Consider the following 12352-nt stretch of genomic DNA (forward strand, 5'->3'; position numbering starts at 1 on the left):
ATGTGCCCCTATAATTTGAGGAATACAAAGAAAAGGAGGGGCGGAGAGCACTAAGGGGGACTTCAGAAGAGGAGGTAAGGGACCACTCTATGCAATACCTTTACACAGAACAGGTAAGTAAAAACCTGTTTATTATTATAATAAAAAGTGTAGAGTTTACAACTGCTTTAGCACTATATTCTAATGTGACCCAATGTTGAAGTTGTTCATGTGCATACTGGATGTGATGGATTGATCTCATACTAACTTACCTTAACTGCAACATGAGCCATAAGAACAGCAAAGTTAGTTAGGTGATTACATGAGCACTTTGTATGCGTCTTGTTTGTTGTCATAAGTCTACAGCCTTGTGTTGACCAGTGTCCTGAAAAATTTGTTTTTGAGTAACTCCAGAATGAGCAGTTAGGGTTGAAATAGTCATCAGATTGCTGCATACAGAAAAAAAACACATTTTAATCATACTCAGCATCTATAAAGCATAAAGTAATTAGCTTCAACTCCTGCACGGAAACGTATTATATACTGTAAATAGTTCCATTTGTTATCCTCAAATGCTAATAAGATGAATATAACTGTGTACTGTACTATTGCATATATTTGTAGTTTTGTTTACTAAGGGTGTAAAATCACAAAAGCAGGATTTTGTCTTACACATGAGTGGACTGAAATAAGCATCACCTCCTTCAAGAAACTAAACATTCAATATGCAAAGTGAAAAAACCCCACTTTACAGGGCTGTTGCGATGTGCAAAGTGAAAACATACTTTCAAAACTGTTAGCGTTGGGTGTATTTTTATTCTCTTCTTAAAAAAGCCATAAAAAGCTTATAAATGTGATATTGTTACTTTAAAAAAAAAATATTTCTTGGAAAATATTCAATAGACTCTGTAAAAAAAATCTGTAAGAAAATGGAATTCTTTTCTAGAAACCATTGTAACGCTTACTGCCACAGAAGACAACCTAAGAGATTATTATCATTCTGGTAGCTAAACTTAAGCTACAATTGCAAGAAAAAGTATGTGAAGCCCTTGGGATTACGTGGAGTTTTGCATGAATTGGGCATAAAATGTGCTCTGAACGTCATCTAAGTCACAACAATAGAAGAACACAGTCTGCTGAACATAATACTACACAAACATTAGATGTTGCCATGGTTTAATTGCACATAACATGTAAACATTCACAGTGCAGGGAGGAAAAAGTATCTGAACCTTTGGACTTAATAACTGGTTGACCCTCTTTTGGCAGCAATAACCTCAACCAAACATTTCCTGTAGTTGCAGAGCAGGCCTGCACAAAGATCTGGAGTAATTTTGGACCACTCCTCTTCACAAAACTGTTTCAGTGTAGCAATATTCTTCGGATGTCTGGTGTGAATCGCTCTCTTAAGGTCATGCCACAGCATTTCAATCGGGTTGAGGTCAGGATTCTGACTGGGCCACTCGAGAAGGCGTATTCTGTGCTGTTGCAGCCATTGTTTTGTTGAATCACTTGTATGCTTTGGGTCATTGTCCTGTTGCATCACCCATCCTCTGCGGAGCTTCAGTTGGTGGACAGATGGTCGTACGTTTTCCTGCAAAATGTCTTGATAAACTCTGGAATTAATTTTCCCATCAATGACAACAATCCGTCCAGGCCCTGAGGCAGCAAAGCAGCCCCAAACCATGATGCTCCCTCCGCCATGTTTTACAGTGGGGATGAGGTTTTGATGTTGGTGTGCTGTGCCTTTTTTTCTCCACACATAGTGTTGTGTGTTCTTCCCAAACAACTCAATCTTAGTTTCATCTGTCCACAGTATATTTTGCCAGTAGTGCTGTGGAACATCCAGGTGCTCTTTTGCAAACTTCAAACGTGCTGCAATATTCTTTTTGGACAGAAATGGCTTCCTCCGTGGTGTCCTCCCATGTACTCCATTCTTGTTTAATGTTTTCCTTATTGTAGATGTGTCAACAAAAATGTTAGCATGTGCCAGAGATTTCTGTAGGTCTTTAGCTGACACTCTGGGATTCTTCTTTACCTCATGCAGCATTCTGCGCTGTGCTCTTGCAGTCATTTTTACAGGACGACCATGCCTAGGGAGAGTAGCACCAGTGCTAAACTTTCTCCATTTGTAGACAGTCTGTCTTACCGTGGACACATGAACATCAAGCCTTTTGGAGATACTTTTGTAACCCTTTCCAGCTTCATGCAAGTCAACAATTGTTGATCGTAGGTCTTCTGAGAGCTCTTTTCTGCGAGGTATGGTTCACATCAGACAGTGCTTCTTGAAACCAGTAAACCCAAAACAGGTGTGTGTTTTTTAAGGGCAGGACAGCTTTCAGCAACACATCCAAAATCATCACACTGATTGGAGTCAAGGTTGGCTCACTCCTGGCTCCAATTAGCTCTGGGAGAAGTCATTAAGCTAGGGCCTCACATACTTTTTCCTCCCTGCACTGTGAATGTTTACATGTTATGTGCAATTAAACCATGGCAACATCTAATGTTTGTGTAGTATTATGTTCAGCAGACTGTGTTCTTCTATTGTTGTGACTTAGATGACGTTCAGAGCACATTTTATGCCCAATTCATGCAAAACTCCACGTAATCCCAAGGGCTTCACATACTTTTTCTTGCAACTGTATGTAATTGACGACTCCCACGTTACAGGGGGAGGCTCCCCCAGCTGCTCTCCCTCCGATCCTGTAAGGTTATCCTTTATTTTTTTTTACTAGGGATGCGCTCGTCCATCAATGCTAGAGCCAGCCAGCTGCATGTCACCTTCCCTTTTTTGACCGCTCCAATCTCAGGCAGAAGGGAAGAAAGCCGTATCAGCCGTGGGAGACAGCCGTGTCCACACTCACAAATGCCGGCCGGCTTCTCCACTTCCCAGTGCTCCCTTGCGGTGTGTCACGTGACAGCCCGGCCTCCTCCGCACTCCAGCTCCTCTCCTCTCACAGCCGTCTCTGCCTCTTAGTCTCCCACTCCGTCTCAGCCTGGCCCCCGACCTCTCACAAACAGGCTTTCGGGGACTTGCTCTCAGCCAGGTAAGACTCTGCATTCAGCTTGGTCTCCACCACCTCTGCACAGTCTCTTTCCCAGCGGGACAATGGGAAAGTTCGTTACCCGGTGTCACGGACCGACTGGCAGTAGCCTCTAGTGACCCACAGGCCGGAATTCCTCAGGGCGCGGAGTCTAAGCCTCAGTCTGCTGTTTCACCAGGGCCCCTGATGGTGGGGATGGACTTGAAGCAGCCTAAGACCAGGTCACGACGCCCGAGTACAACCAGCTGTGGTAGAGGTGGTTTTGCCAGTGGTAGGTAGCAGATGAGAGCCAGATGTGAAGAGATAGTGTGTAGCATCGTCAGACAGGCCAGATCGGTAACAGCGGAGGCAGACGGTACAGATTGGCAGGCAAAAGGATAAATGGGTCACAGGCCAGGTTCAGCAACAGGAGGTCAGGTAAACAGGAGAATGCAGAAGAATGGTCAGACAAGCCAGGGATCAGGGCAGGAGAGGGTCACGATAATCCGGGTCAGGCAGGTTCAGCAACAAGGCAATCTCAAAACTAGGAACACAGGAATAAGACCATACGGCACTTGAGCATTGCAAGAGCCGGCTTTAAATAGAGCGCCCTGCACTGCCATTGGTGCCCAGGTCCTAGCGCCCGTGTTTTAGTGCGTTTTGGCAATCTGTGCATGCACAGACCTATGTGCCGCGGCGATCCCTGACACCCGGGAGCTCTCACATCGAGCTCCTGCTCCGTGTCTTAGTCAGACTCCTCCTCCAGTGAACAAAATCATGCATGCATATACTTAACCCCCAAGTGCATAACCTTACATTCACCTTTGTGAAAATGAACCAGTCCTGGGTCAACAATAAGTATCAAGTCTCTGCTGCTGATGCTAACAATTACATTTTGGTTTTGATTTGGGGCCCCACCAACAATATTCACTTTAAGACCAGGCTTACTTAGAACTCACAAACATTATATATTTTTTAAGCAGAGGCCCTAGAGAATAAAATGGTGGGTTTTGGAATTTTCATGTCACACGGTGTATACACAGCAGTTTTTCAACTGAAATTTTTGGGAAATAAATATACTTTAACGCATTCTAATGCACATAAAGACAATAGAATACCCAATTTTTTGTAAAATATAAAAGATGGTGCTACACCGAGTAAATAGAAACCTAACACGCTTTAAAATTGCACACACTTGTGGAATGGCACCTACAAAATTAAAAAATCTCCATAGCTGACGCTTTAAAAGCCTTTATGGGTTACCAGTTTAGAGTTATACAGAAGGTCTGGTGCTAGAATTATTGCATCAAATTTGATGTTCAGGGCAGTACTTCACATGTATGGTGTGCTCTCCATTTACATATGTGTGCGGAACCGATGTGTGCATTCGTCTTTGCACGGGAGCACAGTGGGACGAGGGAGCTTTAATATTTTTATTATTTAATTTTTTTTTATTTTTACACTGTCTCTTTTTTGGTTCATTCTTATTGTTATCACAAGGTATTTAAACATCCCTTGTGATAACAATAAGCAGTAACAGGTCCTCTTCATGGAAAGATCTGGGGTGTATTAGACCCCAGATCTCTCCTCTGCCCTTAAAAGCATCTGAACTTACCAAGATCAGTTTGGTCAAATGCCTTTTACAAGTCAAAATATGACTTGTTTACATGCCTTAGGAAACCAAAAGTGACAAAATACTCATCACTTCTGGTTTATAATACCATAGAGATGATTGTGGAAGATCCAATCCCCAATCACCTCTATGGTAAGCCAGGGGACCCTTCTCCACCACCTATAAAAGCAATCCATAGGCTAATTGGCCATTAGCCTGTAGCGGCAGGCATCATACCGGTATACCACTTGAAACCTGCAATGTAAATATACTGTATGTATTGTGGTCTTCAAGTAGTTATGCAATACTGCCTAAGCATCTCCTTCCACAGCTACAGACCTGTAACAAGTACCATCTTTTGCCACCATGACCACATTCTATCACCATTAACAGCTTCTTCTACCACTCTTGTCCTGACACCAAAGCCATCTCCTGCCACCACTAACATCTTGTCCTTTACACAGCTATAGTCCTTTGCTACCACACTTTCAAGACACCATACCAAATGTTCCATAGCTGTTTGCCAATTGTAAAATTGTGTTCAATTTATTGCAGGGTCAATCTTGATTATGATATCCGTAATTGTTTTGGATTAGAATGCTTCACCAATAAAAATACTCAAGCCTAAATGTTTCTTGATACACTGTATGTTTCCTGTTAGCTTTTGCTCACTTCGCAAACTTTTTCTGTAGGGTCAATCCTGGGTCCTTGTTTATATTTACTTTGCAATATGGTACACTAAAAACAGCAGTTAATTCACATGCTGCTCCTTTGAGGGAATTCTTTTGTTTTGTTGTTTGATGATAAATAATGCTGTTTGCCTTGTTCTTTGGGGACTATTTCAGTGCAATGCCTCAGTAAAGAATATTCCTTTAATATAAACTGATGGTCTCTCCCTTAAACTGTGCAAAATATCTGTACTAGTTTTGTCTTCTGTCTCAGGAAAAATACTGTTACATTTACATTTCCAGATGCAGTCTGTATGCTCTATCTCTCTCTGAAAAGCATGACATTCGGTGCAGCAAATCTGTTTTTTGTCTTCTGTCTCAGAAAAAAAATACAGCGTATTTTATTATTTCCAGATGAAAGCTCCCTGCTCTCTCACTGTAAAACTGTATCCTATTAAAAAGGATGACATTCTGTGTGGCAAATCTGTACTATTTTTTCTGTATCAGTGATATAATCTTTCTGGATGAAATCTACCTGCTTTCTCCTTCTGAAATTGCATTCTATTTAAAAAGCAAGTGTATACATTTTATTCTTTTTTTCTTCTGTCCCAGAAAAAATTCACTGTAATGTAGTGTTTGCTCTCTAGCGAAAAACTCTAGCATATTCTGCAGCCTCTATTCTAGCATGTAACTCTGTGTTACCAAGTGTGTGTATGTGTGTGAATGTATGTATGCAACAGCAACTGCAAAGGTAAAAATAAATGCACTTTTTTCATTTACATAAAATATTGCCACCACTAAATCCTCAAAAATTAAACAAAGAGAAAGGGGAATTAAGATAATCGCTATAAAACATGTTATTAACATTTTTATTCAGACACCTCTCTGACATGGAAGCACAGAAACTAGCAAAGGTCTCTTTCACACTTGTGGTAATACAATCAATTTTCAGAGCATAGCAGAAGCTGACAGGCAGAAGGTACTTCTGGCAGATTTTATTTATTTTTTAAAATGCCAGATGGTACATGGTTGGGGAGTGGCCCCACCGAATTACCCCCCCCCCCCTTTGGCCACCAGTGTAAAAGAGCCAAAAGAGTGGAAAGATCAGTAGTAAACCAAATAATAAGTGCCAAGTATAAACAGATCATTTAGACACATTGCATAGGTTCACTCACCTCTATATGTTTAACAGTAAACATCACTGGATCAGTTAAGTAGACTTTACTACTGGATTCCTTGTAAACTGCTGCAGTAATCACAGGAGAATTTACAACAACTGTGTGATTTGTGGTCAAAGCTTCTATTTCTAATTTAATGCTGGCATTTTCCGTGGACAAGTAGCGACCCAGGTTATTGTACAAGACAAATGCAACTCTAATCTCACCTAAAATGACAAAGCAAAAAACAAATACGTTTGAATGCACTCTCCAAATCTCCTGTAATATGTCAATCTGTGAGCCATAAATATTTATTCATAAGTTCTGTATTATTGACACCAGTAAAAAAAAAATTAAAATAAATACAGTTCTGGAGCCAGTCGATTAAAGATAGATTCAAACTTGGTGGAATATTCCCTAAAACATGAAACGTGTGCACTAATGGATTGCATCTAAACAGTTTGTTACCCTAGATTTGGCAACACTCGAAGATGTGTGTAGATCACTTTCCTACTTTCTCCATGTAGTTGCATTGATTTGGAGTTTTACATTTGCAACATGCTTGTAGCAGAAGCTCTAAAGATTTGGCCAGCACAGTGGCTAAATGGTTAGCACTTCCATCTGTCAATACTAGGGTTGTTGTTTCGAATTCCAACCATGGCACCACCTGCTTGCATGTTCTCCCTGTGCCTGCATGGGTTTCCTCTGGGTACTCCAGTTTCCTCCCACACTCCAAAGACATGCTGGTAGGTTCATTAGATCCTGTCTAAATTGGCCCTAGCATGTGTATGAATGTAAGTTAGGGACTTTACATTGTATGACCCATGAGGGTTAGGGAATGATGTGAATGTACAATATATACAGTCATGGCCGAAATTGTTGGCACCCTTGATATTTTTCCTGAAAATCAAGTATTTCACACAAAAAAGGTATTGCATTAACACATGTTTTGCTATACACATGTTTATTCCCTTTGTATGTATTGGAACAAATATAAAACAGAGGCAGAAAAGCAAATATGACATAATGTCACACAAAACCCCAAAAATGGGCTGGACAAAAGTATTGGCACCCTTAACTTAATATTTGGTTGCACACCCTTTGGAAAACATAACTGAAATCAGTCGCTTCCTATAACCATCAATAAGCTTCTGACACCTCTCACCCGGAATTTTGGACCACTCTTCCTTTGCAAACAGCTCCAGGTCTCTCTTATTGGAAGGACACCTTTTCCCAACAGCAATTTTAAGATCTCTCCACAGGTGTTCAATGGGATTTAGATCTGGGCTCATTGCTGGCCACTTCAGAACTCTCCAGCGCTTCTTTGCCATCCATTTCTGAGTGCTTTTTGACGTATGTTTGGGGTCATTGTCCTGCTGGAAGACCCAGGATCTTGGACGCAAACCCAGCTTTCTGACACTGGGCCCTACAGTGCGACCCAAAATCCTTTGGTAATCCTCAGATTTCATGATGCCTTGCACACAGTCAAGGCACCCAGTGCCAGAGGCAGCAAAACAACCCCAAAACATCATTGAACCTCCACCATATTTTACCGTAGGTACTGTGTTTTGTTCTTTGTAGGCCTCATTCCGTTTTCGGTAAACAGTAGAATGATGTGCTTTACCGAAAAGCTCTATCTTGGTCTCATCTGTCCACAAGACGTTTTCCCAGAAGGCTTTTGGCTTACTCAAGTACATTTTGGCAAACTGTAGTCTTGCTTTTTTATGTCTCTGTGTCAGCAGTGGGGTCCTCCTGGGTCTCCTGCCATAGCGTTTCATTTCATTTAAATGTCGACGGATAGTTCGCGCTGACACTGATGCTCCCTGAGCCTGCAGGACAGCTTGAATGTCTTTGGAACATGTTTGGGGCTGCTTATCCACCATCCGGACTATTCTGCGTTGCAATCTTTCATCAATTTTCCTCATCCGTCCACGACCAGGGAGATTAGCTACAGTGCCATGGGTTGCAAACTTCTTGATAATGTTGCGCACTGTGGACAAAGGCAAATCTAGTTCTCTGGAGATGGACTTGTAACCTTGAGATTGTTGATATTTTGCCACAATTTTGGTTCTCAGGTCCTCAGACAGTTCTCGTCTCCTCTTTCTGTTGTCCATGCTTAGTGTGGCACAGACAGACACACAATGCAAAGGTTAAGTGAACGTCTCTCCTTTTTATCTGCTTTCAGGTGTGATTTCTATATTGCCCACACCTGTTACTTGCCCCAGGTGAGTTTACAGGAGCATCACATGCTTGTAACATTCTTATTTATCCGCAGTTGTGAAAGGGTGCCAATACTTTTGTCCAGCCCATTTTTGGAGGTTTGTGTGACATTATGTCGAATTTGCTTTCTTTCCTCCCTTTTTTTGTTTTGTCCCAATACACACAAAGGGAATAAACATGTGTATAGCAAAACATGTGTTAATGCAATACGTTTCGTGAGAAATACATGATTTCCTGGAGAAATATCAAGGGTGCCAACAATTTCGGCCATGACTGTATGTAAAGCGCTGCGTGAATTGATGGTGCTATATAAGTACCTGTATTAATAATAATATGCCAGAGAATGGTCTAAAGTGAATAGGAAGGTTTAGTGGTAAGTGTTCCTTTGAAATTATTGTAAATAGACTGGAGTGCAGGTAGGAAAAACTGCCATATGTTGAGAAATACCATGCAAGACCATAACTGTAAAAATGAAGATCAATAACAATGAACTACAACTAAAGATAAAACAAGAATTTTATCTGCTTTTTTACAATGTGCCTTAGCAAACTATGCAGTTTGCTTATAGTGAATAGCAAATACCGTTATCCGCTCTTCTCTAGTCCTCGATGTTATTCCATACCACAACCTGCAATGAACAGTACATCCCATGCAGGCTGAGGAGTGGAGCCTGTATTTTCTACTTAAGTTATCTCTGACTAATGCTGCAGAGAAAATTCCATAATTTGAGCAGAGGCCAACCACATGCTTGTTTATTTTGTTTTTATATATTCATTTGAATATTGTTTTTAAGTCCAGAAGCAAACAATCTGCAGTGAATATTTGTAAAGCAAACTGCTGTGTTCTGGTTCCTTGCAAGATATAGCACGGACTATGAGAAGCCAGAATCAGCCCTACCCCCCAAGTCTCAATTACATCAAGATAGATTATCATCTTTCCATAACATTTATTCAAATGAAATATTGTTATTAATAATAATAATAATAATAATAATAATAATAAAAGAAAAAAACGTATATATATATATCCGAAAGTATTGAGACACCCCTCCAAATCATTGTTCCAATCACCTCCACAGCCACGTAACAAAAAATCAACCACCTAGGCATGCAGACTGCTTCTACAAACATTTGTGACAGAATGGGTCGCTCTCAGGAGCTCAGTGAATTCAACCGTGGTACCGTGATAGACTGCCACCTGTGCAATAAGTCGATCTGTAAAATGTCCTTGCTACTGAATATTCCACGGTCAACTGTTAGTGGTATTATAACAAAGTGACAACTTTGAACAACAGCAATTTAGCCATGAAGTAGTAAGCCACGTAAAATCACAGAAGTGCACATTGCACAGAAGTCGCCAACTGTCTGCAGAGTCAATAGCTAAAGGCCTCTAAACTTCGTGTGGCCTTCAGATTAGCACAACAACATGGAATGGGTTTCCATGGCCAAGCAGCTGTATCCAAGCCTTACATCACCAAGTGCAATGCAAAGCGTCAGATGCAGTGCTGTAAAGCACACCACCACTGGACTCTAGAGCAGTGGAGATGTGTTCTCTGGAGTGACTAATCACGCTTCTCTGTCTGGCAATCCAATGGACGTGTCTGTGTTTGGCGGTTGCCAGGAGAACAGTACTTGCCTGACTCCATTGCACCAAGGGTAAAGTTTGGTGGAGGGGCGATTATGGTGTGGGGTTGTTTTTTAGGGGTTGGGCTTGGTTGGGCATTTTGGACAATTTCATAAAGAAAGAAAAATGGTGCTACGCTCCCACACAATAACCTATATATTACACATACTCAGAAATTAATAATAATAATCCTCTTATGTAATCCACTATATGAGATGTATATACATCTAATATTCACACTATCGTGCAGTCATATACTGTACAAAGTCTACACCCATATAAAACAAATACATAATATAAAACAAAGCCATCTTGGTATACCCATAGCAGTACACCCAGTGTGTTCTATGAGGTTCTGTGAGCACAATTTTTGCCCATAACATGTGAGTGAGCATTTGTTGCATTTTACAAACTTTAATAAATATAACAATATTACACTATGGGAGGATTCTTCTTCTTTTCTTCACAACATATGTGAGGTGTATGTAAGATATCCGGATAACAGGATCGAGTATACCTTTAGGTCCTAAGGGGATACCACCACTACTGATAACCCGGATCTGTACTGGCTGATTGGTCGTTTAGCTGTACCTAACATTACAAAGGCTTTTTGGCCCCTTGGGGTTGCTACATGAAGGTGAGGGGGCAATCTAGCCGGTGACGGATCCTATTACTTACACCTGCATCATTTATGTTCATTGCTGGAATTTCTACTATATCCAGCTTTTTGAGGATCACACATGTGGACTTTTGTTCTGCCTAGTAGTGCTCTTTTATTTATGCAGCACAGAGTGTCACTTTTAAAATTATTTGTGTTGTCACATTTTGTGATGTTTATTTTATAGTATTTAGTCCCAAATTTCAGGGACTTGAGCACGGTATGTATGTATATATATATATATATATATATATATTATTTTGTATAGTCACCTATCACATGTTTGTTACACATTTATGTGGAAGGACTTTTGTTGGTCCTATGTTTTGTCTTCAGTCAGGTCATTTATCCTGACCGTCTTATTGTATACGTATAAAGGCACCATTTGCGTCATTTGCCAGTTCTTCTTTCACTGCACAGTCTTGGGCATAATTCATGCCAAGCGTCTATCACCTGTTATTTCGTGATTCATGTCACTTTCGCCCTGTTTAGGGACACGTGTGTTTTTTTGCACTAATTCTTTTTTACATGCATTCACATATGTATTTGTTTTATATGGGTGTAGACTTTGAATATTACTGCACGATATTGTGAATAACAGATGTATATACATGTCATATAGCGGATTACATAAGAGGATTATTATTTATTTATTAATTTCTGAGTATATTTAATATATAGGTTATTGTGTGGGCACCATTTCTCTTTCTTTTTGTACTAGCTATTCTATCCAGGTGATAGCAGCTTCCCAATCTTAGGATATCAGTGTATTCTGGGTAGCGCAGGTGGTCCATATTTTATTTTGGACAATTTCATGCTCCCAACTTTGTGGGAACAGTTTGGGGATGGCTCTTTCCTGTTCCAACATGACTGGTCACCAGTGCACAAAGCAAGGTCCATAAAGACATGGGTGAGCGAGTTTGGGGTAAAGGAACTTGGCAATATAGTGTGTATGTGCATAATATATATATATATATATATATATATATATATATATATATATATATATAGACATGTTGGACCCAGAACCTGACCATTTATTTTAAAACTCAGTGTACTAAAAGCTGCACTTTTTTAGAGGCAAACTTGAGGTCTGTTTTTACTAAATACTTCTTTTTACTTTATTTCAAAATCATCTGGATAGTATATCATACCTCACTTTGTAAACGGCAATAAGCAACTTAATCTACTGGATTCACAGAATTTACAAATAGGCCAATGCGCAGGATACATAAATGTACAAAATGCCAACTTCATGTATAAATGGCTGGCAGGCCCTCCATAGTGCCTAAAATGCACTGGAAGCCTCACACCCCTAGCAAAAACTAAATTGGATGGGGCAATGTGATTTGTCACACCTACACATAAAAGTAAGGGTTTGCAGGGATGACTGCCATTTTCTTTGGGTTGTA

At 40.4% G+C, this 12352-nt stretch overlaps 1 protein-coding gene across 16 annotated transcripts in view; it reads right to left on the reverse strand.

Moving 5' to 3' along the window:
• ADGRL3 (adhesion G protein-coupled receptor L3) overlaps positions 1 to 12352 on the reverse strand; it is a 1097183-nt gene that overhangs the window by 376462 nt on the left and 708369 nt on the right. For all 16 annotated transcript variants that reach the window (XM_089687883.1, XM_089687880.1, XM_089687882.1 and 13 more), the window contains 2 exons: positions 6458 to 6666; positions 252 to 428 (listed from right to left, as the gene is read on the reverse strand). In XM_089687883.1, the coding sequence (XP_089544009.1) occupies positions 252 to 428; positions 6458 to 6666 (386 nt within the window). The remainder of the gene's footprint in view (positions 1 to 251; positions 429 to 6457; positions 6667 to 12352) is intronic.

The sequence above is a fragment of the Staurois parvus genome, unplaced genomic scaffold, assembly GCF_062004578.1.
Source record: "Staurois parvus isolate SC_StPar_1 unplaced genomic scaffold, SC_StPar_1.0 ptg000439l, whole genome shotgun sequence".
NCBI classification, from domain to species: domain Eukaryota; kingdom Metazoa; phylum Chordata; class Amphibia; order Anura; family Ranidae; genus Staurois; species Staurois parvus.